This window comes from Leptonychotes weddellii, chromosome 4, assembly GCF_054177405.1.
Source record: "Leptonychotes weddellii isolate Sample4059 chromosome 4, ASM5417740v2, whole genome shotgun sequence".
NCBI lineage: Eukaryota > Metazoa > Chordata > Mammalia > Carnivora > Phocidae > Leptonychotes > Leptonychotes weddellii.
This window is the reverse complement of record NC_138372.1, coordinates 8300611-8328503: the sequence shown is the minus strand read 5'-3', so window position 1 is coordinate 8328503 and position 27893 is coordinate 8300611. Positions and strand designations below refer to the sequence as shown.

General features: G+C 59.3%; 1 protein-coding gene across 3 annotated transcripts in view; it reads right to left on the bottom strand.

Moving 5' to 3' along the window:
* The window catches only part of TNFRSF1B (TNF receptor superfamily member 1B), a 34190-nt gene extending 7520 nt beyond the window's left edge, over positions 1-26670 (bottom strand). The window contains exons 1-8 of one of the 3 annotated variants that reach the window (XM_081817501.1): positions 26452-26668; positions 7681-7780; positions 5806-5934; positions 4930-5079; positions 4340-4433; positions 3663-3901; positions 3065-3142; positions 2167-2201 (exon numbers count right to left, since the gene is read on the bottom strand). In XM_081817501.1, the coding sequence (XP_081673627.1) occupies positions 2167-2201; positions 3065-3142; positions 3663-3901; positions 4340-4433; positions 4930-5079; positions 5806-5934; positions 7681-7780; positions 26452-26529 (903 nt within the window). In that variant the 5' untranslated portion in view covers positions 26530-26668. Of the gene's footprint in view, positions 1-2166; positions 2202-3064; positions 3143-3662; positions 3902-4339; positions 4434-4929; positions 5080-5805; positions 5935-7680; positions 7781-26451 lie in introns of all 3 variants that reach the window. The other 2 variants (XM_081817502.1, XM_081817504.1) reach the window with 2 other exon arrangements.
* Between the last annotated feature and the right edge of the window lie 1223 nt (positions 26671-27893).

Sequence of the window (27893 nt, the reverse complement as noted above, 5' to 3'; positions counted from 1 at the left end):
GTGAGTGCAGTGAGTGAGCTCCTGGCTAAGCAGTGAGTGCAGTGAGTGAGCTCCCGGCTAAGCAGTGAGTGAGCTCCCGGCTAAGCAGTGAGTGCAGTGAGTGAGCGCCCGGCTAAGCGGCGAGTGAGCTCTCAGGGGCTCGGAACCAGCCATGGTGGGAATGTGTACAATGGTGTGAGCAAACACCACAAATCAGAGTCTGCATTTTTGGTTTTTGGGTTTTTCTTAGCTGCCCAGAGAGCCAGTTACCAGCACACCACTGGGCTCTATGCTCAACCTCACTCAACAAATAACCGAGTTACACTCGGTGAACAAGAAACTCAGTGGACGCAAAGGGGAAGTGGAGGCCACTGGCCACGCCTGAGACACCTTTGCTGCATCGAGTGTTGGGAAACACTTGGTTGGGACAGACACTGCGGCAGCGGGGAGGCTGGGTGGAGCCCCACCAGGCAGCCCCTGTCAGCAGCCCTGAACTGAAGCCAGAAGAAAGGAAGGTGTGGCGTTTGTACCCTGGGGGGGGGGGGGGGGGGGGGGAGAAACAGTCTGCACTTCCAGGCCAGTGTGTTTGTCTGCGACAACGCAGGACAGGCGGGCCAGGAGTCCAGAGACATGTTGCTGTGTGACCTTGGACAAGTCACGTTCCCTCTCTGCACCTCTTTTCCTGCCAGCAACGTCAGGAGCTGAGATCAGTCTCCAGTCCCTACCCAGTCCGACTCCCTGTGTAAACCTTGGGCACTGGGCCACCAAGGGCTGAGCTTTTCCCCAGCAGGGTGGTTCTCGATCGGGGGAATTCTGGTCTCCAGGGGACACACAGCAATACCTGGAGACATTTTTGGTTGTCACTCCTGAGAACCGATGCTACGGGCACCTCGTGGGGTGGGGCTAGTGATAATGCTGAAAACCCCCAGTACACAGGACAGTCCCCCCTGCCCCCATGACAAAGAATTATCTGGCCCCAGATATCAAAACTGCTGAAGTTGAGAAACCTTGCCCAAGCAGGACTGGGGACATGGAGGGAGTTCCTCATACTGTTTCCTCATCTGTAAAGTGGGCAAAAATTCTGCCCTGCCAACCAGGTAGAGGTTACAGCAGACATGGTATACTGGTCCATCCGGCACCCACTCCCAAGCCCTGTCCCTCCCCTCCTCCACCTCAGAGGCTGGGAAAGTAGCCAGGGGTGGTCCCATGCCTCGGCTCTGGCCAGTGAGACAAGAGAAGCCCACCCAGGGCTTCGGGGACAGTGTCTGACTTCCTGATAAAAGGCACCATCACCGGCCTGGCCACATTCCCCTCTTCTTTCTGCCTCAAACCTGGAGATCACATACAGAGCGGGGCCCACGATCTCACGAGGTAAGGCCGCAAGCAAGAGAACAGAAGCCGACACGCGGAAGGGGGCAGAGCCTGGGGTCCTGCTGGCCTCACAGAAGGATGCAACTGAGCGGTTCCAGCAGCTGACAACCCCTGGACTCTCTGGGACGTGAGAAAAATAAAGCCCCTTTGTTTCAAGTCACTTGCAACCAAGTAAATGCCTTCCTGAGGAGAAACTGAGGAGCCACCACACCAGTGTTCTAACAAAAGTCCCTCACAGACCCCACTTTATAAAAAAAAAAGATCAGAGGCGAGCTGCTTTGGTCGAAGCGGAGGGCAGGACGCAGGGCCCCAACCCCCAGCCTCCCTCTCAACCCCAGAGACGACCCCCTCCCAGGTCCTCTTTGGAACACCAGGGTACCCCTCGCACGGCTCCATGAGGAAGAGCTCTGTGAGGCCTCAGGGAGACGCTGAGAACTGTCGCCACCGAGTGAACGGCACAGCCCTCACGTGGGGCTAAGCAGACACTGTCCCCTTCTAATGGTGAGGAGACAAGCGTCGTGAGTAATTTCACGTCTGGCCAACGTCACAACAGGGGTCCATGAGCGGGTGCTTGGCACCAACACCACCGAACCCCTGCTCTCTGATGGGGCACTTCACATTCACCCTCTCGTTTAGCCCAGGGAGGGCTGCCTAACCCCCAAGGACAGACTGGCTGGCCTTCCCTCAGCCCCCCGGGGCTGCACACCGCCTCACACTGGACAGACCGACCTTCAGCATTCACGGCTTCCCATGGGAATAACACGGCCCAGCAGGAAGGAGAGCAGGGGAGGAGGGGGGAGGCAGAGGGACACTTACCACTTTGGCTTCTCCTTGTAGGCAGAAGGGCTTCCCTGCAAAGAAGAGAGAGGGGACAGACAAGTCAGGGAGAGTGGCTTCCTCAGGTCACACCTGCTCTAACGTGGAGGGCAGCATGGGGCCCAAGCAGAACCGTTCAGAGTAGGCCCAGCCCTGGGCGGCAGCAATCACCCACCAGACAAGGTACACAGAAGCGCCCGTTCCCAGCTCCCCAGCTGACCCAACCCTGTCCCATTCCCCTCCACCATGCCCAACTGTTCTCCAGCGTCCCCCTCTTTGCTCATGCCATGGCCTCTCCTTAGCTTGCCTTCTCTGTCCTGCACATGTCTACCCACGGAAATCTGACTCAGCTCCGAAACCACCTGCTTCAGGATTTCCAGACAAGAATCCCAGACTGCCACCCCCTTGGATTGCTCTGATGGCATCTTGCCTCTTAAGCAGTGAGTACAGTGAGTGAGCGCCCGGCTAAGCAGCGAGTGAGCTCTCAGGGGCTCGGAACCAGCCATGGTGGGAATGTGTACGATGGTGTGAGCAAACACCACAAATCAGAGTCTGCATTTTTGGTTTTTGGGTTTTTCTTAGCTGCCCAGAGAGCCAGTTACCAGCACACCACTGGGCTCTATGCTCAACGTCTCTGCAAAGAAGAGAGAGGGGACAGACAAGTCAGGGAGAGTGGCTTCCTCAGGTCACACCTGCTCTGATGGGACTAACTTACCAAGGTAAGTGGGTGGCCATGCCTTCTGCCCCTGGCTCTGAGCTCCCACGGAACAGGGGCTGCCAGTATCCAGCTCTACTGACCCACAAGGCTGTGCCTGGTGCTGGACTCACAGGAAGAGCCCCAGAAAGGCTTCCAGAGCAAATGGATGAATGCGTGAAAGAGGAAGGAATGAAAACTTACTCTTTTTCTGGGTCATGATGACACAGTTCACCAGCCCTATCATCAGCAGACCCAAGGCTGTCACACCTACAATCAGTCCTGGAAGGAAAAAGAGAAGCTCGCAGCAACTGCAGAAAGCAAACCCAAACGTACCAGGGGCCAGGCAGCCAAGTCCGTGACCAAAGATGTCTGGGTTGCCACGGGAGGGGCAAGCCCAGTCCAGAGGCTCTCAAATTCAGTTGCAAGACCAACAAGCTAAAAACTACACGCCAGACAGAGCATGTCCGTCAGCCACATTCAGCCCCCAGGTCCCCACTTTGAGATCTGTGGTCTGATGGAATCCTGACCCCAGAAGGGGAACCCATGAGGTGACCTGGCCCAGCTCACCAGCTAATGAGTTCATCAGAAATGGCAACCAGGAGACCATCTCCCCTTGCAGATAAAACGCTGACCCCACCTCTCTCACCCAGCGGTTCTTGGTGACAGCACCACGCCTTGGCAGAAGACAGGTCTCATCAGCACCCGCCTCCCAGGACAGAGGACAGGGTCCAGCCCGCAGCAGGCGCTCAGTAAGACCCTGAGAGAGTGGAGAGGCTGAACGAGCCCTCCTGGGACTTACCAATGGGAAGAGAGATGTCGCCTGTGCTGAGCCCTTCAGTGGGGGGGCTTGGAACCATCGGGAACAGAACGGAGGTGCTAGGAGCCGTGCTGGGCCCTGGAGTTGGCTCCCCACGCTGCGGCTGCGTGGGCCCCGGCTGGGACGTGGAGGCCGGGCGTGGGGCTGTTCCCAGGGTGGGGGGCACGGAAGTGCAGACTGCATCCACGCTGGCATTGCCAGGGGTGGCCACAGAGCTACAGCTGGCGGGGGAGGAGGTTTGGTCAGGGGACAACAGGGGCCAGAAGGGCTCGGCGTGGCTGGGCTCGCTCATGGGGAGCCAGGAGGGCGGGCAAGGAGTCCCAGCAGCCAGGATGCGGGAGAGAGAATTTGTGCCACATCCCCCCTCAGAACGGCCCCTTTCTGTCCCCATCCACCCCCCCCCCCAGTCCCCATGCCCCCCACCCAGTGCTGACTTCCGGGGCCAGGCTACCATACACCTGCTGGCTGTGCTGGGACCCGCCCACCATGGGACAGAGCCATCCCGGCAGCGAGTAAGTCTCCCCAGTGCCTCAACCCAAGGCAGTGAAGGGGGTGGATTTCAGGTCCCATGGCATGGCCGCCCTGTGCGCTAGACCACAGTCCCCGGGGACCGCCCTGCCCTCCCTGCTCCTCCAGAACCCAACGACTCAGCCACTCACATCCGGTGGGGCCTGCAAGTGTCTGTGGATGACGTTGTGCTGGAGAACGTCCCTGGGGCACAGGGAGTGCACACCACATCTGACGTTGCAGTTCCTTCAGGGAAAAATCGGAACTCGTCACCAACTCAAACTCTTAGTAGAACAAGCGGGCCTTGGCGCGGGAGCCCTAGGAGAAGTCTGAGGGGCCTACGGACCTCTGTCTGCACCGCTGCCCCTTAAAACACACTCGTGAGCATGCACACATGCACACGAGCGTATGTACACGCACGCTCGTGCACGCACAGCTGGGCACTTTGTTCCTGAACCAATTCTAGTGACTTCCTGGGCTCCGGGATCACGTGGGTTCATCTTCTGGGGGCACCACCTTATTTTCCAGGAACTTCGGGCTTAATCTGATCCCTCTCTGGACCCCTCAAGGCCTAGCACACAGTAGGCGCCTAATCTGGCGTGCTGGAGGAGAGAACGGAAGGGGTAGGGGTGGCCAGCACCTGGCCTCCACTGCCCACGTTCCCAGCTGGGGCTGACGGCTTGACACCCATGAAGGACAGGCCCACGGGGGTCCCCGAGGGCCGCTGGCCCTGGCCCCATACCTGGTTTGGCCACGCCAAAGCCCGGGCGACACTTGCGCAGCAGCGCGCACAGCCGGCAGCCTTCCTGCCTCCTCAGCGTGCAGTACCAGCCCGGCTTGCAGGTGCAGATCCGGTTCTGCTCCCGAGTGCAGGCTTGAGTCTCCACTTGGTCTACAAGAGCCAGAGGGTAGCCCAGGGTCATCCCCGCCTCCGCCGGCCCCGCCCACCCCATGCCCACTCCACCCCGCACCCCCCCTCCCCCCCCAGCTAGCTCTGCTCTCGACGGGCTGGCGCAGCCCCCGCAGCTGGGGGCAGAAAGGACACCGGCCGCACGGTCCCAAGGCCTGCGGTCTGGCTCCCTCTCCATGATGGCGCGAGCAAGCACACCTGCTCTCCGAGGCACGGCTTCCTCAGCTCGAAAATGGGCACAAACATTGTGCTGGTGAGACCCCCTGCGGCCCTTGGCCCACCTGCCCCACGGGGCTGTTGGAGAGGATTTGGTGAGACAGAGGATGAAAATGCCATCGGCAGGGCGCCCAGTCGGTGAAGCACCTGCCTTCCACTCAGGTCATGATCCCAGGGTCCCGGGATCGAGCCCCGCATCGGGCTCCCTGCTCAGTGGGGAGCCTGCTTCTCCCTCTCCCTGTCCCTCCCCCGCTGCTCGCGGTCTCTCTCTCTCTCTCAAACAAATATATTAAATCTTAAAAAAAAAAAAAAAAAAAAGGAAAGAAAATGGCACTGGTAAACAGGGAAGGGCTGACCCGTACAACCCCATGCTCTGGGGCATGAAGAGAACTGGCCTGGGGTGATCCCAGCCGGCGCTCAGCCCGAGGGGCTGGGCTGCACGGCGGCCAGGGGAAGGTTCCAGGGCCCAGGCCGCTCTCTGAGCCCACTCACCAGGGCTGCAACGGGAGCCACAGCTCAAGCACTCGGGAACCCAGTTCCAGAGCTGGGTGTATGTGCTGTTCTCACAGCGGGCACACACGGTATCTGAGGTCTTGTTGCAGAATGATCGTGCATGGGAGCCTGAGAAAGCAAGGGCCAGAGGTCAGGGGCTCATCCACCACCCCCCAGGGCCCCAGCGTCCTGAAGCCTGGGCGGGAAGGCTCTTTGAAAGTGTTCCAAGTCCTTCACCGAGCCATCTCACATCTTGCAGGCTCCCAGCCGTCACTTCACCACCACAGCCCTGGCGCTCATAAAATGCCTTTTCCTCTGCTCTTTCCAGATGCCTGGGATTCTACCACTGGAACTGCCTGTTGCTAGTCAATCACACTTTAGTGAGAACTGGTTTGCTAGCTCCTTTCTTCTTTACAATTGGCTAAAATTCTCCACCTGTGGGTGTGAACTGGCAGGACAACTAGTAGGAATGTGGTCCCTGGTTTCCCATCAAGGAAAGTCCCATGAGGACATGGGACTCTTGTGGGTCTGAAGAGAAGGCATGCCAAGAGATGGGAGAACACCAAAGCAAACCTTTAAGAAACGAGTTTCTCTCTTGAGCCTTGAGCCCTATGCTGCCATATTCACTGCTGTGCTAATCCAGTAACTTCTTACAGAGACCTTGCCAGTTAACAGAAAAAGAGTCACTTGTGAGGTCTCTTAAAATGGCTGTGGGAGATGACAGGTACACGCTTGCCCGCCCACACCTCAGGCTAACGGCTCGGGCCCTCCAATGGCTTCCTAGCTTTTGTAGAATAAAATCTAAGCTCTTACCATGGCCCCTGCTAACTTACTCTCTCTGGGCCACACACTGGCCTCACTGTTCCTCAGGTTCACCATATAGGCTCCCACCTCAGGGCCTTTGCACTTGCTGTTCCTCCAACCTGGCAGGCTGTTCCCTGTATATTTGTATAACCCACTCCCTCACCTCCTACATGTCTCCGCCCAAGTGTGAGCTCTTCAGAAAGGCCCTCCCTGACCACCCCGTACCAGACCGCATGTCCTGCTCCATCTGTCTCCATTGGCTTTACCCTGCCCTGTTTCCTTCACGGCATTTACTCTCTGATAGGACCACGCATCTATTTCCTCTGCTGGCTTCTTTTCCTGTGGCTCTATTAGATGCAAAATCCACGAGGGTGAGGATTTTGTCTGCCCTGCTCTGGGTTGTACTCCCAGCACTTAGAACAGTGCCTGACACTTAGATGGCGCTTTATAAATAGTATAGGAATGCATGTATCAACAAACGAGTAGAATGGATGACACCAGGAGTTGAGCCACTCAGCTTTCCCAACTGGGGTTAGGCCTCAGGCCCACCATCCGTGAAATGGGTAAACACGCACTGACTGGGTCATATATGTACTGAACACCCACTATGTGCCAGGCACTCTGCCAGGCTCTGGGATTCAGTGGAGAACAAGCCCACGGTCCCTGTCCCAGAGGAGCGCACGGTGGAGCTGACAAAAGAGGAACCAGGCCATGACCGCGGGGTGAAGAGTAGCTGCCATGGGGGATGCCCAGGGGCCAGTGGGAGCTCAAAGGAGGGGCCAGATCTGACCGGGCAGTGTGAGCAGGCTTCCTGGAGGAGGGGTACGTCTAAGCTGAGGTCTACAGGAAAAGTAGGAGTTAACCTGGGGAAGGGAGCTGGGAATTAGGCCAGGATGAGGGAACAGAATGTGCCAAGGCCCTGAGGCGAGAGGCAGCACGGGGCCAACTCCTGGAACTAGAAGGAATTCAGTTCGAACCGAGGGCCATGACCCTACCCCGCTCCGAGCCCCCCACACACGCTCCCTGCAAGGCGCCAGCCCCCAGAGCCCCAGGCGTCCAGGAGCCCCTCACCCGGCGGACACGTGCTGCAGCACATCTGGGCCCTCTGGTCGAAGTACTCTCTGTGCCGGCACTTGGTTCCAGGCTCCGGAGCGTAGGGGAGCGACGCAACCTGAAGAGGGAAGGAAAGGACAGCCCTGAGCACGGCCACCCCTGGATCCCGTCACCCCTAACACCACGGGACGGGGGTCCTGTGGCCGCGAGTGTCTGGCCCTCTCCCGCCGGTGCTCTCCTGACGTGGGGGCTTCTCCCTTTGAGCGGAAGGTGGACAGGAGAGTCCCCACCTTCTTGTACTGCCTCTTGTCCCTCCCTTGCGGGCGCACACGCATGCGTGCAAGTGGTGGCCCCGAGCCAGCTGGCCCGAGCGTCCGGCTAGCTCCTCAAACACTCCAGGGGACAGGGGTGGAGCGCGGGAGCTGCCGGAAGGCAGTGGCTTCAGTCACAGAGGACCACGGTGCTCAGCACAAAGCGGCCCTCTGCCTGGGATGCCTCCTACTCCCTCCTGTGCCTGGAATCACCTCCTTGGTGCTTCCAGCTGAGTGCTGCCTCCTCTGGGAAGCCCTCCCTGACTCCCCCAAGCTGTGTCAGGTTCCTCCCCATCTGGGCTCTCTCTGAACACTGGATACGGCCCCTTCGGACAATCAGCTCATTATGCTAAAGTGGGGTAGGGGGGTGCATGTACACCTGCGCACGTGTGCCCACGTACACGCATGTGTGCCCCCACATACACACATGCACCACAAACATCTGTGACGCAGGGGACAGAAATAGCGGCCTCACCATCTCTGGACCCTCAGACTCCAACACAGGGCCCACACAGCGTCGGGGCTCAGTCGATGAATGCCGGTTGATGACAATAACAACATGACCATGCCCTGAGCACTTATGGGGTGCCAGGTGCCGATCCAAGTGCTCCAGGTGCTGTAGGCAGTGGATGCTATCGCCCCCCACTCAGGTCCCCTTATACCCGCAGGGTGCCCAGCCCCCAGCCGCCCTCGGTGTTGACTGGTAAGGGCCCCAGCCTCCCTGCGGGACCGACACTGTGTACAGTTCATGCTCCAGAGACCCCCCCCCCCCCGGCGGGTCAGGCTGCAGGGAAGTGGCCTTGGCCTTCCCCTACACACACGCACTGCCTAGGAGTCAGGACTGCCAGAGGCTTGACCGGGCCCTGCCACACACAGCTCAGGGCCAACAGCTGGAAGTCATTGGGGGGGGGGGGCGCAGAGATGACCCCTGGGGCTGGGGTTCCCTGCAACAGAGTGATCTGTGGCTCTTCCTGCCCGCACGCCTTTGCCCCAACTGCCTCCTCCACCTGGAACAGCTTCATGCTTCCTCGGACAAAATTCCACGTACCTCTTCTGACAGCAGCGCCCCCTTGAAGGCTTCCCAGCCCACACACCACCCTGAATCATCACTTGGACCCAGAATCCTGACCTCCTCCTTCAGGGCTCCTGGCACACAGGGCTGGGCCCCCACTAGGTGGGTGTCCTCCAAGCCTGTGGGTTGGGCGTAACTCTTTGTCACTACTCCAGAGCCTGGCATGTAGTAGGTGTTCAGGGGTCCCTAACCTAAGCAGTGGGTTTCATTACAATGTCATTCCTCAAGGGATCCATTCCAGCACCACGGCCACGAAGCATAAACAGGGGGTGCATCCATCACGCTGGCCTGGCCCTGAAGCGCACCCTCCATCCCAGGGCCAGTGCCAAACCCCCTCTAGTGAGTCTGGGAAAGACACAGGCTAGCAAGGGAAGTGGGAACCATTCCGCACAACACAGAGCCTAAAAAAGTGACTTCCATCCCATCTGGACTACAAGCTCGCATGTCCGTGGCTTTGCACATGCATGCACGTGAGTACACACACACACACACACACACACACACGCTCAATCCCAGTCCTTCTTCCTTCCCCGTTTGGTCCTGGAGTGGGCTGGACAAAAGGGGAAGGAAGCAAGGCCCCTTATCAGGGCTCCTCACAGTTGGGGGTGAGGCTCACTGTCAGTGTCCAAAACATCTGGGGGGCCTGTACTAATGATGTTCCTAATGACCCCAACCCCAACAAATGGGACAGATGCTCAGGGAGTGGGCCCAGGAAGCTGTACTGTTACAGAAAGAAAGAAAAAGAACCCCCAACCCCAAGCGATTCTGATGCTCTGCTGCTGAACATACCCGATTATCTGGCACCCCCGGACAGAGCGAGATGACCTGGCGTGGGGGCACAGAAGGAGACCCAGAGATCAAAGGCTAGGGGAGCCCCTAAACCAGAGAAATCATACCTTCTGCAGCCCCCTTTATACACACCATTCAACTGTGTACCAAGCATAGCAGAGGGCCTGACTCTCCCCCGTGGCCCCCCAGATAGGCCGTCCTTGCAGGCTGCAACTGTGGGGCTTCCTGAAGGGAAGGGGCCGAGTCTCTCCCTCAGGCGGAGACCCCCAGAGGCAGCTGTCTGTCCCCAGAGGGCAGGGAGGGCTGCACATCCTTCTCTTGCAGCCCCCTGCCCTGCAGGGTGGCTAGCACAGTCCTCGGGGACCCAGCCCAGCACACCATGGGCTTCATCCCCACCAGGACCCTCAGCAGTGACTACGGAAGCCCCTCACTCACGTAGGGCTGAGAAGCACCAGGCCAGTGCAGCTCCAACAGGCAGAGAGAAACCCTCAGCCTCAGGGGCGGCCCTGGGAGGCCAGCCCTGGCTGGGGTGGGAGGATTTCCTGTCAGGGTCCAAAAGGCCTGATGGGAAAGGGCCCTACCCTGGCCAAGCCTGCGTTGTCTCTCCACCCACAGGCCAAGGGTTCCTGGACAAAGGCAGGCAGCAGGACCCCCACAGCCCCCAGCCACTGCCTGGAGGCCTCCCCTCCAGGGCCTTTTCCGGTCAGAATCTTGTTATGAACACCCTTCCCTACACTTTCTCCTGCTGCTGTGTGTGATTCCAGAGCCCAGGAGCTGGCCGCGGGCAGAGGAGGTCAGCCCTCGCTTGAGCAATCTCCAGGCCTGTTTATCCTCTTGGACAGAAAAAAAAAAAAACAAAAAACAACCAACCACAGCCCTGTCACGGCTTAACAATGAGGAACAGAAAGCCCCTCTGCAGAGTGGGACAAAAGGTCACTCCCTCCCTCTACTGTGGAGCTCCCCAGAGCAGAGGCCCTGCCGACCCACAGCCCCAGGAGCCCCAGGAGCCGGCCTCAGGTCACCTCAGGAGCCACATGGGCCAGGGGTCTCTGGATGTCCCCAAAGCGGGGCAAACGGGCTCTGGGGAACGCGGGGCTACAGAAGCTTCTAGATCCTTTGGCTGGTGTTGGGGAGTCTCAGACTCACATATCACCCACCCGCAGGGAGCTCTGACTGACATTTTAAAATGAGGAAATAAATTGGATAGTACTCAATTTACTCAGCAGTTTAGCAAACCCAATCTTCCAAAATACAAGGTCCCTAGGTGAAAATCTGGAAATCACTGATGACTCTTAACCATAACAGAGGAGGCAATCTGTGACCCAGTGTGGGGATGGGGGACTGGAGAGAAGATGGATGGGTGGGTGGATGGGCAAATGGATGGATGGGATTGGGAAATAAGGGGCGGAGAGGAAAATAGATGAAAGGAAGGTGGGAGAGAGGGGGGAAGTAGGGAGGGAGGGATGAAGGGGAGGGAAGAGAGGGGTGGGGAGAGAGGGAAGGAGGGAGAGAGGGAAGCAGGGGGGTGGGAGGGGAGGGAGTTAAGGGAGACAGGGAGGTAAGGGAGGGAGGAAGAGAGGGAGGGAGGAGGGGGTGGGGAGGAAAGGAGGAGGGGGCTGGGAGGTAAGGGAGGGAGGAAGAGAGGGAGGGAGGGAGGGAAGTAGGGAGGCAGGGGAGGGAGGGAGGGAGGTGAGGGAGGGAATAAGTGGGGAGGAAGGCAGGAGGGAGGAAGGTGAGGGAGGGAGGCAGGAGGGAGGGAGATGAGGGAGGGAGGAAGGGCCTATCTAACATCTAATGTATGAGACACCTGTGATTGTGCGAAATGGAGACAGAAAGAAGCAAAGCCACCTCTCTGGTCTCCCAAAAGTTCTAAGCCATTCCAGGGCCTGGCTGGTGGCAGGTTGATGGAGGACCAGGTACAAGGAGGCCATCAGGGCCCCCCCTCACCCCCCCTCACCTCAGGGTCAGCAACTCCCTTTCCTCTGCTCAACATGGGGCCCCCTCCTCCCAGGATGGGAGAAACCCGCAGAAGGGAGCAGCTAACATGCACTGAGCACCTGCCGTCTCCCAAGAGCAACTGTATGCACTAGACCCATGGTCCCACAGAGTCTCCCCGCAACGTTCCCAGCGCCCAGAGGTGAAGTGACATGCCCTCCCCACCCCGAGGCTAGAGCACAAGAGCGCCACTCCTCGGCGCCTCTTCTCCTGCCTCCCCTTCTCCTGCCTCCCTTCTCTTGGGAAGGTCCCCAAAACAGGGACCCAAGCTTCCCTTTCCCCTTGACACAGATCCAGGACCCCAGGTGCCCCCCAAAACTCAGCACACCCTCCCACCACGTGGCCTCCGTCAATCCTCCAGGTTCTCAGCTCTGGCCCTTTGAGGAGGAAGGAAAACAACGGGATATTTATTAAGCACCTACTATGCACTGGGCCAGGCCGCAGGCACTTTATGGAACCTTCCTTCCGCCCCCAAAAGCAGCTGGGCGTGTGCGCATCTCACAGCTGACGGAGACCAAGTCATTTGTCTGAGGTCATCCAAGAAGGATGGGGTGGAGTTGGGATGTGACTCTTGTCCTGGTCCCGCTGGAGAAATCCTTGGTCCCCTCCTCAGGACAGCTGAAGGAGCCAGCTCCTCGTTCCTGGGTCACTGCAGCGCCACGGCCCCAGGTCATCCACCTCCTCGCCGCGCAGGGACCGGGGCCCTGGCTCAACAGGTTCTGTCTGTCACTCGGGCTCTTACACACACACACACACACACACACACACACACACACCAGTGGTGCAGGGGACCCCTCCCGGGCTCTTACACACACACACACACACACACACACACACACACACACACACACACCAGTGGTGCAGGGGACCCCTCTCGGCCTCAGGCCACCATCCTCTGACCTCAGCTCTGACCTGGTTTCCCAAGGGACCCCCCCAGGAACCTCAGAACAGGCCGGTCTTCCACAGCCCACAGGGACATTGGCCACCTGAGACCTGGCTCCTCCCAGAACTGCCTGTCACTGGGCTCCTGAGAGGACCCGTCCTCTGGCTCGGCTTTGCCAAGCGCTGGAAGGATGCATGGGAGCCCAGGAAAAGGAGGACGGGGCCCACAAGTGGGGGCAGGATGGAGGTGCAGCCGCCGGGGGCCAGCAGGGGCCTCAGATGCCGCATCTCAGCGACCTCCCATTTCATGGTGGAGAAAGTCAGGGACAAGAGTGGAAACGTTCATTCATTCAACAGATGTACCAAACACTTGCTGATCCAGGTGCTGGGCATTACTGTATTGACTATATCCCAGTCCCTGCCCCGCCTGGGGCCAGAAGGCATCGGGAGAACAGGTTTGGCATGTCGTAGGCCCCACCAGGAGGAGGCCAGGCAGCTAGGCAGAGTGGCAGGGGCCAGGGTAAGGGCGCTGGACACAGACACAGCGCAGCACCCCCTCCCAGGGCTCGCTCCAAGCCAGGCGTCATGCACGCCTCACCACCCCGCTGAGTCCTCATCCCAGCCCTGTGAGGTCAGCACTGTTACTAATCGCAAGTCACAGATGGAAAATGTGCCTCATTTGGTCTCCTCGCCTCCAGCCCTGTTTCCTCCCTGCCATCAAGCTGGTGTCTTCATCTCCCCTCTCCCCCTCCATGGAAGACTGGACTTCAACGCCCCTGGGCTCACCCAGAGGTCTCCCTGTCCTACTCAGGCGCTCCCTCTATGGTGGGCAATAACTGGCTTCTCTGTGCCTCGGTTTCCTTGTCTGGAAAACACAGCGCCGTGGGCCTGCTTGATGCTCTAGGCCCCTTCCAGCTCTGGCTTCTCAACGACAGGTGTCAGGAAGCTCAGGCCCCTCCACAGACCTCAGAGGACTGGGTGGGTGAGTGGGTGGCCCGCCCACGTGAGAGGTGGAAAGACTGAATGAGCTGGGAGGTGGGGTGGGGGTGTGAGGCCAGGCTGAAAGCGGGTCCGGGGAGGGGCTCGCAGGCCCCCGCCTCCGCCCCTCATTCCTCCTGCCAGGGTGAAGGCAGCCTGTGCAGGTGGCCTGTGGGAGAAGAGGGACCCGAGATGTGAACCCGGCAATCACGGGAGGAACGCGAGACTGAGGTTAGAGCGTCTGCGTGCACACGCTGGTCCTGGGTGACTCGGGGTGTCACTTACCCTCTTGGAGCGTCTACACTGTCACCTGTAAAATGGCGACACAAGGCCTTGCCCTGCCTCCTCTTGGAGCTGTTGTAGGAACAAAGGCAGGGGGTCTGAACTCAGGTTCATCACCTGCTCCCAGGCTCCCAGGGGGGCCCACGGGGGAGCCCTCAGGGTCTGCAAAGGCCCTGAGTTGTAGACTTGTGTCAGACAGAATATTAGAACTGGCTCCTCCTGCTTGGTTTCAGCTAAAAATGGACGAGGTGAGGACAAGACTCTGGGCAGCAAGTTGCCCGGGGCCCGGGCGGTGCCAGATGGTTCATGTGGGCCTTGCACCTTGAGGCCAAGTGTGGGGAAGCTGACCTGTGACCCTTGGAGTTACAGGGTCACCCATGGTTTCAGCTAAAAATGGACGAGGTGAGGACAAGACTCTGGGCAGCAAGTTGCCCGGGGCCCAGGCGGTGCCAGATGGTTCATGTGGGCCTTGCAAAGGAGGGGGTTCCCTCCCACCTTGAGGCCAAGTGTGGGGAAGCTGACCTGTGACCCTTGGAGTTACAGGGTCACCCATGGGCTAAGCCCAGGCCTAGTCCTCGAGGAGCTAAAGTCAGGAGACCGTGGCAGGCCAGCTGCCACGACAGCGGGGTGGAGGCCTCACTGGGGCAGAGAGAGACAGTCCCACTGGCCAGATGTGAGCTTCCTGGGGTCATTGCCTCAGGTGGTCTCAAAGGCTTCGCTCCAGGGGAACACCTGCAGGGGTGGCAGGACCCCAAAATAAAGAGCCTGGGTGAGCGGCCGAAACCCAGGGACACAGTGTCCAGGAGAAGGGACAGTAACATGGCAGTGAGTTCCTGAAAGCAAGTGAGCCTCAGAGACCTGCTGAGGCCAAAGCCATGGCCAGACGAGAGTCACCTGGGGAGTCAGGCATGCCTTTTCCTGCCCGCTGCCCCCTCCCCTCCTGACGTCCTCCCCACTCACTCTGGCCCTGGGGTGACGGGGAGGAAGAACCAGTTCAAGGTGGACACTGCCCCGGGACCATCAGCCAGTGAGGGGCAGAGCCGGGGCCGCCTCGCCAGTCCGGGTCTGGAGTCTGAGTCCGCGCTCTCGGGGGGAACCGGGCAAAGCCTGCCCCAGATGACTTCCGGTCTTTCCCCGCTCCTGGAGCATGGCCTGGCCCCGCATGTACCCCGAGGTGGCGGCCCTCTGTCCCTTCTCCTATTTATAAATAGACAGTGAGAGAGAGGAAGGCAAAGCAGGGCAGACCCAGGGAAGGAGAAGCGCAATGTCTTCCCAGAGCACTACAACTCCGCACGGAGCCTTCTGCTCTTCCTGCCACCGTTAGCGCAACATCTTTGGGGTCTTCAAGGCTTTCGAATTTTCTGGAGACCCTTCACCCCCGCCCGAGCTTAGATGCCGGTATCGTTGGGAACGGGTCACAGCCCCGGCCTCCCCCAGGAGCACCGCTGGGTGCGGGGAGGGCGCAGGAAGGGGAGAAGGTGGGAAGAGGCCTCAGGGAGAAGCTTCAGGCTTTGGGGAATAGCCTGCGCCTCTCAAACCGACCCTTTTCACAGAGCCAGAAAGACAGCGAGACTGTGCAGACCCTGGGGAAACGCCTACTGTCTACACACAGCACTGGGCACCGCATGCATTCTCTCCTTTATTCCTGCACCAACGCAAGGAGATCGCTATTAACCCCATTTTAGGGATGCAGCGATAGAGGCCTCGGGAGATTCCATACTAAGTCCAAGAACAGGTAGCAAGTAGCAGACGGGAGCGCGTCCCAGCCATGTCTGCCTCCGTGTCCTTGGACAGTTTTACACCTTGTGGTCTTGTCCCGCTCCTCCGTTTTATAGAAGAGGGGCCCCGAGAGGGACAGTGACCCCTCTGACAACACTCAGTAAGCAAGGCACAGGTGGAAGCAGTGACTCTCCCAGAAGGGTCTCCAGGGTCCCAGGGCCAGAGGCCACAGCCATGCGGAGGGGCGGAGGCGTCTGCGAAGGACCCCGGGGGGCCCCCACACAGGCGGAAGCCATCTTCGGGCAATAGAGAAACCCCGTCATTTGCATGGCAGCCCCTGGGGCCCTGCGATAGGGTGGGGGGCGGCAGAGCCGTCTGGGGCTCCATCTTGGGGGGCTCGTGGGAGCCCCGGGGACGGCGGCGGGGGGCACAGCCACATCAGGCCAGGCCGACCCGGGGGAGCTGCTGGGGCCGGGGCAGCGGAGGCTTGTCTGCCGTCATGGACAGCAAGGCATCCGCGTCAGGCAAGACGGACCACATCACAGGCGGCAGCCCAGGGGTGACACATCCCACTCTTGGCCTCCTCCTGTGATGTCGCTTTAGAAGTAAGCCAGGGGCAGACAGGAAGCCTGGGCTGGTATCCGGTCTGGGGGCCAGGCTTTGTGCTCAGTGCCAGGGCTTGAATCTAGCAGGGTGTGGCCCCTGCCCCCGAGGAGCTAGGAGCAGAGCTCCTTCCATCCCCCCACCCCCCCCCCCCCACGCACCGGCCTGCCCTGTCGCCGTGGCCTCCTCAGTGTCCCTGGCTCCTGTCTCCCACCCTCGGCGTCTCCCGCCAGCTACAGCCTCCTCCCTCTTGGTCCCCAGGCCTTCCAGATGGACCCGACGCCACCTTCCTACAGCCAAGTCTGGCCCGGTTTAAACCATCAGCTCCACTGCCCTCAGGCCCGAGCTCAACGTCCCCAGCTTGGGGCCCCTGCAGCATCCCTACCACGGCCTCCCACACAGGGCAGCATCTGGCTCCTTGCCTCTCCCCCACCCGCCGCCGCCGACACCGTCACTCCTGCTGTTCCCTTGCCCGAACATCCTGACCCCCCACCCACTCCCCCACACCCCAGGCTAACTCTCCCGCTTCTTTCAAGAGTCCTCTCCACTCTCACCCTAGGGAAACCTTCTCCGAACTCCCAGATGGGGCCAGAGGTCCCTCCCGAGGGCCCCAGGGACAACCTGGGTCAATCTCTATACTGCCCAGACCGCTTTTTGGTTCATTATTCGTTCTGCAGGGTCTGCCCCTCAAAGACAGGCTCCATGCCCCTCTCTGCACGCTGTAATGGGAGCTCTGAGCCAGACACCCGGGTTTTAACCCCAGCTCTGCCATCCTGCAGCCTCGGTTCTGTCATCTATAAAATGGGGACAAACACAGTGCCCACCACATTAGGGCCATTATGATTCACCAGCAGTAAGAGCCAAGCGTGACTTGCAGGATTTTTATTACACATTGCTCTAGGCCCAGGACACAGGACACAGCAGGTGCCTAATAGATGCTGAATTGTTTAACAGAAGCAAAAGTCTTTGTTTCCAGTTAGTTGAAATGAGTTGGAGCCAACATGAGAACGGGGCAGGAAATGGCTCACAGAGAGAGAAGGAGATGTCTGTCCTTAGTTGGGGGAGACCAACTGGCAGCTTTCAGATAAGAGTCCCTCCCAGCCACAGCGACCACCATTACATCCAGGTGGCGGTTTACGTGCAGAGGTCTGGAGCCCGACCGCCTGGGGTGGAACCTTGGCGCTGCCTCCAGTGAGCTGAGAGCCTGAACACAGAGCTGAACCCCTGTGCCTCAGCTGCCTCTCCTATAAAATGGGGGTAGTGATGGTCCCCCTCCCCAGGGGGCTGTGAGGGCTGAGGGCTCAGGGAAGGCATGAGACCCTTGCCTGGTCCCGTGAAGCACCCCCTGGATGTCAGTCCCAGCCCCAATGGGAAGTGACAGAGACACTTCATCCCCACCTTACCGAGGGGGGAAAAGCGAAGCGCAGAGAGGAGCGCAAGGTCCCCGGCTACTCTGGCAGCAGAGCGAGGCCCCCCAGAAATCCTGCCCCCCGCCAGTCGGGGGCACATCACATCTCACACTACACCTGGGATGAGTGGGTCAGCAGAAGCCCAGGTGACCGAGGCCAGGGTCACCCCATGGCTCCCCATGACAGCTCCAGGAACACAGGGGGCTGACAAGGACCAGGATCACCTGGCTCCAGCTGGGGCAGGGCTGAAGGCAGACGTGCCTCGTGTTTCAGGATGGGACAGAGAGAGACAGCTCCTCTTCCTCCTGAGTACATCTGTCCCACACTAGGTCTTGGGTCCAGTCCAAAGGCCCCTTTTCCTCCCTGAAGCCTTCAAGCCTTCCTTCCTCTTCTGCTGCAACCCCCTCAGCCCAGGGCTCTGGCTTCAATGATTACACTCTACCTCATCTGGCCTGCCCGCCAAGGCAAGAGTGACCTTCCTACTATATACTCTGCTCTAGTCACTCCCTTTCTCCAAAACTATCAGTGGCTCCCTATTGCCTCAACCCCAGCTAGGCGGTGAGGATGGTGCCGAATTCAGACTCCTCCCTTATTAGCCAGCAGCATGAGAGTTTGTTTGTTTAAGAAATGAGGTTAATAAACATCAATCTTTTCATCCACAGACAGTATACATTTTGGGGGGCCTGTTGTGAGGAGTAAGTGAAATAAGACACATAAAGTGTTGGGTGCCTGGGGTGGCTCAGTCGGTGAAGTGTCTGCTTTCGTTCCACTCAGGTCATGATCTCAGGGTCCTGAGATCGAGCCCCGCATCGGGCGCCCCGACCAGGGAGCCTGCTTCCCCCTCTCCCTCTGTCCCTGCCTCGTGTTCCCTCTCTTGCTCTCAAATAAATAAATAAAATCTTAAAAAAAAAAAAAAAAAGACATGTAAAGTGTTTAGTAAACACTCCCCAAATCATAGGTGTTCCCACTTTCTAATGTGATCTTTACATTTTTTACTACTCTCATTCCCCGGCCCCAAACAGCTGACGGCCTCCTGTGCCATCACCGTGCCTCACGAGGCTTGAGCTCCCGCTAGGACAGTCTAGCTACTGTCCCCTGCCATTCCCACCGCCATGCCTCCCTCCACACCACTCCCCCTCCGGTGCCCACTCATCCCCATCCTGCCCACCCTCGGGGCTCAGCTTTTAGAGGGATCCCTGTGTGGTCATTGCAGGAGGAGGACCTGGAAGAGGACAGGATGGGGTGGGGGGGCAGAGCCAGGGAAATGACAAGAAAAGATGGGGGCAGTGACCAAGGGGCCAGGCCTGGAAGAGAGTGAAGCCATCCGGGGTGGGGGGTGATGGCCGTGAGGCGGGGGAGGGGGGCTCCAGACTGCTGGGAGCGCAGGACCCACAGGACCCGAAGGAGGAGGAGGCTGCAGCCCGCAGGCAACCAGGCGCAGCGGGACGAGCCGAAGCTGGAGTCTCTGCGAGTGGCAGACAGAAGCCCCGGACTGTGGGTCAGCAGGAGGAAGGACAGACAGGGGTGCCCAGGATGCCGGTGTGCAGCCTGCTAACTAAGGTAAAGTGCTGGGAGCCCTTCCCAGGAGAGTCCCTGTCAAGTCCAGACTGGGGCCAGAACCGCACTCCACCCTCTACCCAAAGCCACAGCCCCCACCCCTGCACCACCTCCCCCAGTCTAACACTTGGGGCCAAAGGACTCTAAGGCAGGGGTGGGCAAGGTCCTTACTGATCTCAATGTCCAGGGAGGGCAGCTGAGCCAGGGCCAGACCCCCAGCTCCCAGCCTCATGCTCCAGACCCTCCTGCAGCCTCTGGCATCTCTCCTCATAGGCATCTGACAAGGCCTCCCATGGACGGTCCAGAAGATACCGACCGGTAAACAGCCTGCCTGTCCCCAAATCCCTCCCTACTCCACTCCCCACCCCCTGCCCAGGCCCACTCAATTCCCTGAACCCGTGGCCACAGCAGCCATACCCACTCAAGGCCAAGCTCAGAGTGAAACAGATGGGTGGGCCACTGTCTGGACAGCAAAGGAAAACAAACAAAAGCCCCTGGGGATTTCTACCCTGTCTCTGGTCGGAGCCGTTGGGTCAACCCAGGGCCCGGCTCCGAAGCCGGCCTCTTGAGCAGAGGTTTGCCGGCTCCAGAAACAGACTCAGCCTGTGGCTCGTGAAGTCAGTCCGCATTCCATGCTGCCCATCTTCCCCAGGCGTGTCCACTTGGCGCCTGCTACCAAAGCAGGGAGGGTGGCGGCCACCTGGGGCCTGGGAGGTGGGTCCTGCAGCCTCCCTCCGTGCCCACGTGCATCACTTGGTGTAAAAGAGCTGGCTGATGGGCCTTCTCGTTCTAGAAAGCAAACCAACAGTCTAATGATCGTAAACCTGCACAGATGACACCTGAGACATGGCCTGTCCCCCCCCACCCCCCGCAAAGGAGACGTGGAGGCTCAGAGACGTAGGGCAGTCTCCGAGTCGGCGAGAAAGCAGGGCAGAGGCAGGACCACAGCGGCAGTTGCCCCCCCACTCGGCTCCCCCCGCACGGCTCATATTCGGGGCAGAAGGAAATCTATTCTTCCGAACCCCAGTCGGTAAACAGACACTTCCTCCTACTGGGCGCGCAACCCGAGAGCCCCAAACCACAGTGACGTCACTACTCCCACCCGTGACCTCACAACACGCCACAGTGGAAAATGACCACGGGCCCCACAGGGGTGGGCCCTGGGCTTCAGCGTCCCAGCCCCACCGTCGACAGCTCGGCAGAGGGGGACAGATGCCCACAGCCCTGGGCTGTAAAGAGGGCCGGCAGGACTCAGAACCAGCAGGGAGGGCTGTGTGCCCATCACAGGTGACAAATGGCTTCTTCGAGGAAACCGTCACTCCCCACCCCGGCTTCCTTGAAGCTGTGGGTTCTCAGAGAGCAGGCCTTGCAGTGGATGCCCACAGCACTGCCTTACCCACAGTCTGGGGCCCCAACGGGTCTGGCTTCTGAACTTTATGAAGGGGCAGGGAGGCAGGAAACCCATGAATCCTGTTCTGCCCAAAGGTTCTGCGTCTGGCCTCGGGAGCAAGCTGACAGGCAGCCAGGAATTCTTGATGCCAGTGGTGCCTGAGTCAAGGAAATCATTCCAGGCTCAGCAAGTGGGATTGAGGTCAGCAGGAAGGCACTCTGGGAAGCCAAGATATTAACAGTGGGGAAGCGCTGGGCTCTCCTTCCTGGGAAAACTTCTGGAACCCCTCACCCCTCAGTCTATGACCTTTGTCAAGCATATGCAAAGCTGGCACTTTCCCAACATTCCAAAGACACTGTTGGGATCAGTGGTGCGAGGTTTTATGGAGGGGGATGCTGAGCCCCAGGGAAGCTAAGTAACCCGAGCAAGGTCACACAGCAAGCCAGGGAACTCTGCTCTCCTGACACCCCGGCCAGCGTTCCTTCCTGCTGTCTCGGCAGTCCCTTGGAGGCTGGAGAAAGGACAGCATGGCCTCAGGGGATCCTCCACAGGGCGTCCCCTTCTCAGGGTTACAAGTAAACAGAACTTTGGGATCACAGAGGTTAGAAATGAAAGAGATTTTAGAGATAGCCCTGAAGGCCCATCTTGCAGGTGGGGAAGCTGAGGCCATTAGACCCCCCTATACTGTACCAAGTGTGCCCTCTCGCTCACCCGCAAATGACACAGAACACCTGTAACTCATGAACGGAGCAGGGGTGTGATTCCCTGACCACCCCCCAGCCGTGGCCACATGCTAGGGTCCGCCCAGCGAGGGGCATCGGGGCAGGAAAGACAGCCAGGAAAAGGCAGGCAGAATGAGAGCTGCGCTCAGGGACACTGGGCAGAAGCTCTGGGCAGCCGGAGGTCTGCCACCCACACCCAGGGGCCCCATGGCTCAGAGACAGAGACTCTGACTCCACGGTGGTCCCCGCCTCAGCCCGAGCACCGCCCCATGACCCAGAGTCAGGTCAGGCCCCGCAAAACCACAAATGCTCAACTAGCCACCGGGGAGCTTGTATGGCCTATGAAGCACTTTTAACCCTGAGGTTAAGCCAGGGAGGTGGGGGTTGTACCCATTTTACAGATGGGAACACAGAGACCCCCAGAGACAGAACGACGTGCCAACAACACACGGCCTGTAAACAGCAGCGTAAGGATCTGACTGTTCTGAGACTTGGGCCCTTCCCCTAAGTCATCAATAGTGCTTCCCCCTGGCCCGCCAGAGTGGCCGGAACTGGGAGCGGTGGCCTCTCTACTCTGTTCCCGTTCCCCTGGTGGCACTCCTCTCTCCTCCCTAACCCCCAGCTTCCCTCCCTGCCTGCTTCTGGGCAAGTCACATGCCTACCAGGGCCCTGAGTCATTGCCCGTGGGTGGCCCCGTCACGAGCTCGGGTGGGGAAGTGGGGGACAGGAGGGAGCACTTTAGGGAGAGCGCCCCTAGGCTCGGCAGACCCAAGCTCAACAATGAAGAGGAGTCCAGAGAAATACCCGAGACAGAGGGAGACACGCTGGAACCCAGCCCTGCCACCACTGGCTTTTCACAGTCTTCTGTCTCATCCATAAAATAGGGCCATGATAAAAGTCAAAGGAATATTGTTGCTCATTTAGTCAGTACTTTTTTGCACCTACTACATGCCAGGCCCTATTCTAAGCCAGGGGTCCTCAACCAGGGCAATTTCTCCCCCAGGGGACATTTAGCAATACCTGGTGACATTTTTAATTGTCACACAACGAAAGGGGGGCTAATAGCGGCATCAAGTGGGTAGAAACCAGGCATGCTGCTAAACACCCTACAATACACAGGATGGCCCCACAACAACTACTGGATGTCAGGAGCGCTAGGAACCCTGTTCTAGGCTGCGAGTCTACAGCGGCGAGCAGGTCCCTGCCCTCACCATGCTCACATTCCAGGAGGAAGATGCAATGAAAATGAAAGAAACAGGGCGCCTGGGTGGCTCAGTTGGTTGAGCGACTGCCTTCGGCTCAGGTCATGATCCTGGAGTCCCGGGATCGAGTCCCACATCGGGCTCCCTGCTCGGCGGGGAGTCTGCTTCTCCCTCTGACCCTCTTCCCTCTCATGCTCTCTGTATCTCATTCTCTCTGTCTCAAATAAATAAATAAATAAATCTTTAAAAAAAAAAAAGAAAATGAAAGAAACAGAACAGGTGATGGGTGTTATATAAGAAAACAAAGCAGGTCAGGGAGGGAGAGCACCCAGTAGGGAGCTTTTTTTAGGCAGGATGGTCAGAGAAGGGCTCTCTGAGAAGAATTCATCTGAGCAAAAAGAAGTGGAGTGAATGAGACTAGGTGATATCAGCAGGAGGAGCTTTCAAGATGAAAGGCAAGGCAAGTGCAAAGGCCCTGAGGCAGGTGTGTGTGGGGCACGCCTAAGGACCAGAAAAGCAGCCAGTGTGGCATAAAACTGAGAACTAGTGCTAAATGTCACACACACACACACACACACACACACACACACACGTACCATGGTTGGCCTCAAAATCCCACCCGTGCTCTGCACTGTATGGTCAGGACCATAAACTACCTCCCAGTCCTGGGGAGGAATAGTGCTCCAGAAGCCCCTGGCTCAGGCTCCAGGATGGCAGTGAGGGTCACTACCCGACCTAAAAATGCCAGGCAGGTTCTCAGCCGTCTCTGCTATAATGCCTTTCACACCCACTTGGCTCTGTGAGGAGAGCGAGGTGGAAAATACTTTCCATGTCCACAGACAGGAAAACGGAGGCTCACTAACTTGGCCCGGATCACAAGGCAGGTAGGGGCAGAGCCCAGGTCTGTGACCATTGGCGATGTGGCTCCTGGAGGGCTGGAGCCGGGTCATGGGCATCTCGAGGTCCCCAGAGCCCAGCACTAGTGGGCCTGGAGCAGGTGTCCATGAATGTTGGGGGAATGAATGAATGGCACGCATCGGGGTGCCTGGCCACCTGCCCACTGCCCTCTGATGGAGTGCCCCACCACCAGGCCACATCCTCAGTCAGCACCCAGGTCCCCCTCTGGGATGTCAGGCTGGGGGCAAAGGAACATCCTGGGACAGCAGGTACACTGCTCACGCATCTCCACACCAAAGGCCATCATCCCCAGGCCAGGCTGGGAGCCCCAACCTCTCCCCTTAACTCGAGCTGGCCCCGGACCCCTGCGCAATGAAGAGGCAAGTGGTGAGCCCTCAGCCTCAAGACTTTGCAGTGGGAGGTGGGCCCGACCCCATCCCCAGCAACGAGCAGCCAGACAGCCAGACGGCTGGGGACCCTGCCCACCCCCATCAGAGGGCACCGAGTGCTCACCTAACCTGCCGGCTTTCCTGCCGAATGAATGAATGACTGGATGAAGGAACCATGCATTCTACACCAGCCAGTTTTTAAAGGAGCAAAAGCCCTAATGGCAGTGAGTCTGCCACACTGGCAGCCAGGTCGGGTCTCCTGGGGGCTCCTTCTGCGACTACAGAGTCACAGCCAACATTCCTGAGGACACAGTGAGTGTGTGGAACCTGGCGGGGGCAGGAGGGGCATCCAGACACGGCGGGGGGGAGGCGGGGGGGCGTTATAGAGAAAGGAGCTCTGCAATCAGGCGGACCTGAGTTCAAATCCCTGCAGCCCCCGCCCCGCCCGCAGCTCTGCAATCCTGGGAAATGGCACAGCCTCTCTGGGGCTCAGCTCCCACATCTCCAAATGCGAACCACAGCATCCCCCTTTTAGGAGTTGCTGTAAGGAAGCTTCCAGTGAGGTTCTGTACGGAAGGCCTAGGACAGTGCCTGGCACTTCGTTCCCAAAAAAAGGAGCTACTGTGGTACTAACAAGGACGGGGAGGACCCCACAGGCCCTGCACTCCAGGAAATTTCCACCTGTTGAGGTAGACGAGACACAACTAGATTAAAAAGCAGAACAGAGTCTGTCCTTGGGAGGAACAAAGAGCCGAAGATCCAATCCAGCTGGGAGAATGAGGAAAGGTTTTCCAGGAGAGGGGAGGCAGGTGGGAAAGGCCCTGAAGGAGGAGGCAAGGGGAGGGCCATGAGAAGGGGACAGCTCAATGACCCTATTTCACTGGATGTGGGGTACGGATGCAGAGAGGTGGCAGAAAGAACCCAGACCCTTGACTCACTCCAACCTGGGACACTGGGGGGAATTTCTGCCTCCACCACTGGGAGCCATAGGAGGCTTCTCAGGCAGGAACAGAGGAGCGAGGCCACCAAGGAAGATCAGTGGGAGAGGTGGCAGGGTCCAGGAGACCAGCCCCAAGGCTGTGGAGATAGTCCTGGGGGGACGGAACATGCTGGTCAGGAGGGCTGGGAAGTGAGAGACATGGGGGACCCCTCACACTACTCCAGGACTCGGGCCTGGTGTCCCACAGAAAAGCCCTGTACCTCTTCCCCGGGGGGGCTCCCATGACTCCAGGTTTCACCAGCGCAGGACAACATCCCTCAAGGCCTGAGTCTGTGACTTGATCCTGCGTTCAGGCTCTCAGAGCTGGGACTCTCTCCTGACCCTCCCCTGTTTTCAGGACAACCTCTGGGGCAGCCCCCCAGGATACATCCTGGCACCCCCTGCGGGTGAGTCAATCCTGTTCTGACAGCCTCCATCCTCTGCCCTCAAGAAATGGACTCTGAAGTTGCCTCTAGTCGCAGCCAGTGAATCACTTTACATTACCGCATCAGCCAATGTCACCTGCCACCCTCCTCCCGGCAAGACGTTCACCTGAGTCAGCACACCACACATCCATCAGGATAAGCTCAAGAGGAAGGGACGAAGGCACACCTCCTCCCCAGTCAGGGCAGGCGGGGTGGAAGGGGAAATGCCCCCCTTTAAAGGAAGAGCGCCCCATGCCCGTCCATGAAATACAAGTTCTCCGAGGCTCTGTTTGCCTCCTTTGTGAAATGGGGTTACTCTATCTTACCAGACTATGGAGACAGCCAAAGAAAGCAAAATATGAGCAATCCCTTTGCAGACTCTACCTTGCTACTGTGGTGGGTGCAGGTAATATTGACCAGCACCTCTGGGGCCTCTGCTTTCTCCATGTTCCTGGAGTCCCTCAGCCCCGTCTGTCTTTGGTAACCAGCCCAGAAGTCCTCCCTCACCTCCTGTGTCCCCAGAGCTCAGCCCAGGAGAACCTGAAGACACTGTCTCCTCCCCATTACCCAGAGCCCACAGAGAACACGCTCTGAAATGGTCGCCGGACACCCCAAGTCGGTCCTGGGGAGGGGGTCGGTGCAACGGGAACAGCCCGCGGTCCTCCCGTGCCCTTACTAGGCGCTTACTGCACACCTGACCCTGTTCTTTCAGGCGCGCAACCCCGGTATTTCTAAGAAAGAGGAAAACCATAGGCCAGAGGAGGAGTAAGTCTGAAGAGGGTGCCGGCGTCCGCCGTGGGGACAGCGCCCCAGTACGGAACCCCCTCCCCCACGCCGCGGCAGGCAGGCGGGGGTGTCCGAGCTGGGGTCCAGGCTCCAGCCGGGATCATCCCAGGGCCGGCCGGCCAGCCCCCAAACACCCGGGCCTGCAGGGGCGGAGGGGCCGGGCTGCGCCGCGGGGACCAGAGTTCGGGTGGCCCGAGCGCACGTGTGCCACACCGGCCTCGGGGGCCGCAGCGGGTGTCCAGGCGCGCGGGCGCCGTGCGTCTGGCCGGCGGAGGGCGGCGCCTCGGTCGCCCCGAGCCCCCGCACGGCGCCCCGGGGAGGGTGGGGGGGGCGCGGCCGGGGCGCCCCGGGTTGGGGGGTGCGCGCCAGCCGGTGGGCGTGCGGGCCGCGCGAGTCACCCACCTGGGCCGGCACTGCGTGCCCCGCGCCCCAGAGCTGCAGTCCGACGGCCAGCGCGGCCCAGAGGGCGGCGGGCGCCATGGTGCGGGCGGCGGCGGCCGAGCGCGGGCTGGTCCGGCCGTCCCTGCCTGTCGCGCCCTCGCGCCCTCGCGCCTCCTCTCCGCGCTCCGCTGCCTCCGGCGCCTCGGACGGAAAGCGAAACCCGGCGCGCGGGCTGCCGGAGGGAGGCAGGTGGAGGGGCGGGGCGGGGCGGGGCGGCGGGGCGGGGCCTCTCCGCCACCCCTCCTCCCACGCCCCCTCCCCGGCCCTCACCCCCCAGCGGGGCCCAGCTCGAACCCCGGCTCCACCGACCGACCCGTGTGCCAGCGCCAGCCACTCCCAGCCCTCGGGGACCTCTTTGCCGCCTTCTTGCACCCCGCCCCTTTCGAGTCCCCCTCCCACCAGGTTTGCTGTTGCCCCCAGGCTGTGCCTCTCAACCCGGCCTGTGTCCCCCCTGCCCCTCCCACCTCCCCGCAGACTCCCCACTCCTGTGGGGGTGAGGCCCTAACTTGGAAAAACATCTCACAAAAGTGCCACTAGCTCTGGGGGGACCGCCGGTGTTCTACATAATTCAGTCATTTAGACTAGAGCCAGACCACCTGAGTGAGTCTCTGCATTAACCTCATAGTGTCACATTTCCTGAAGATTAAAAGCTATATAATGCATATAATATAGTATATATTATATATGTGTGTACGCTTACAAAATGTATCTGTAACTTAATACACTGTGTATACTATATTAGCTGTTATTAATATCATTCACTTGTGCATTTATCCTTAAACATTTTTTTTTAAAGTGAGCTCCATGCCCGATGTGGGGCTTAAACTCACAGCCCTGAAATCAAGAGTCCTGCGCTCCACCCCGACTGAACCAGCCAGGCCCCCCTATCTTTAAACATTCTTCAAGCCCTTTTGAGAGTGGGCCAGACCCTGCCCTGCCTTCCCCTGTCTAGGTAACTGACAAGTAAACAGAGGCTGGGGCAGAAAGCCATCCAGGGAGTTGAGGGGGCCCAGAATGGGGCTGGCTGGCTTCCCTAGGGCTCACATCATGACTGAGCACCCACTCAAGCTGCCATCTTACCTTCTTCCTTTGAGTGGCGACTCTAATGCAAAGGCCAGCCCTGTGTGGCAAGAACATCGCGCCCCCCAGCCCTGGGAGTCCTTGTCCCCAGCACAGAGGACATTTCTGAGGAGTGGGGTGGGCAGGGCGGCAGGAGACTATTCTGTTCCCCCGTTCCCTCACGGCAGGCTGCCCAAGAGGTTCAGGGACCTCTCCTCTGGACCACCAACCACCATGATGGAGACGGCAAGGATGGTGCTTCTAGGCGCTGAATGAGAAACTGGGAAGTGACTTGTGCGGTGGAAAATCCCACCTCCTGACCAGGAGTCTGGGAAATTACCTGG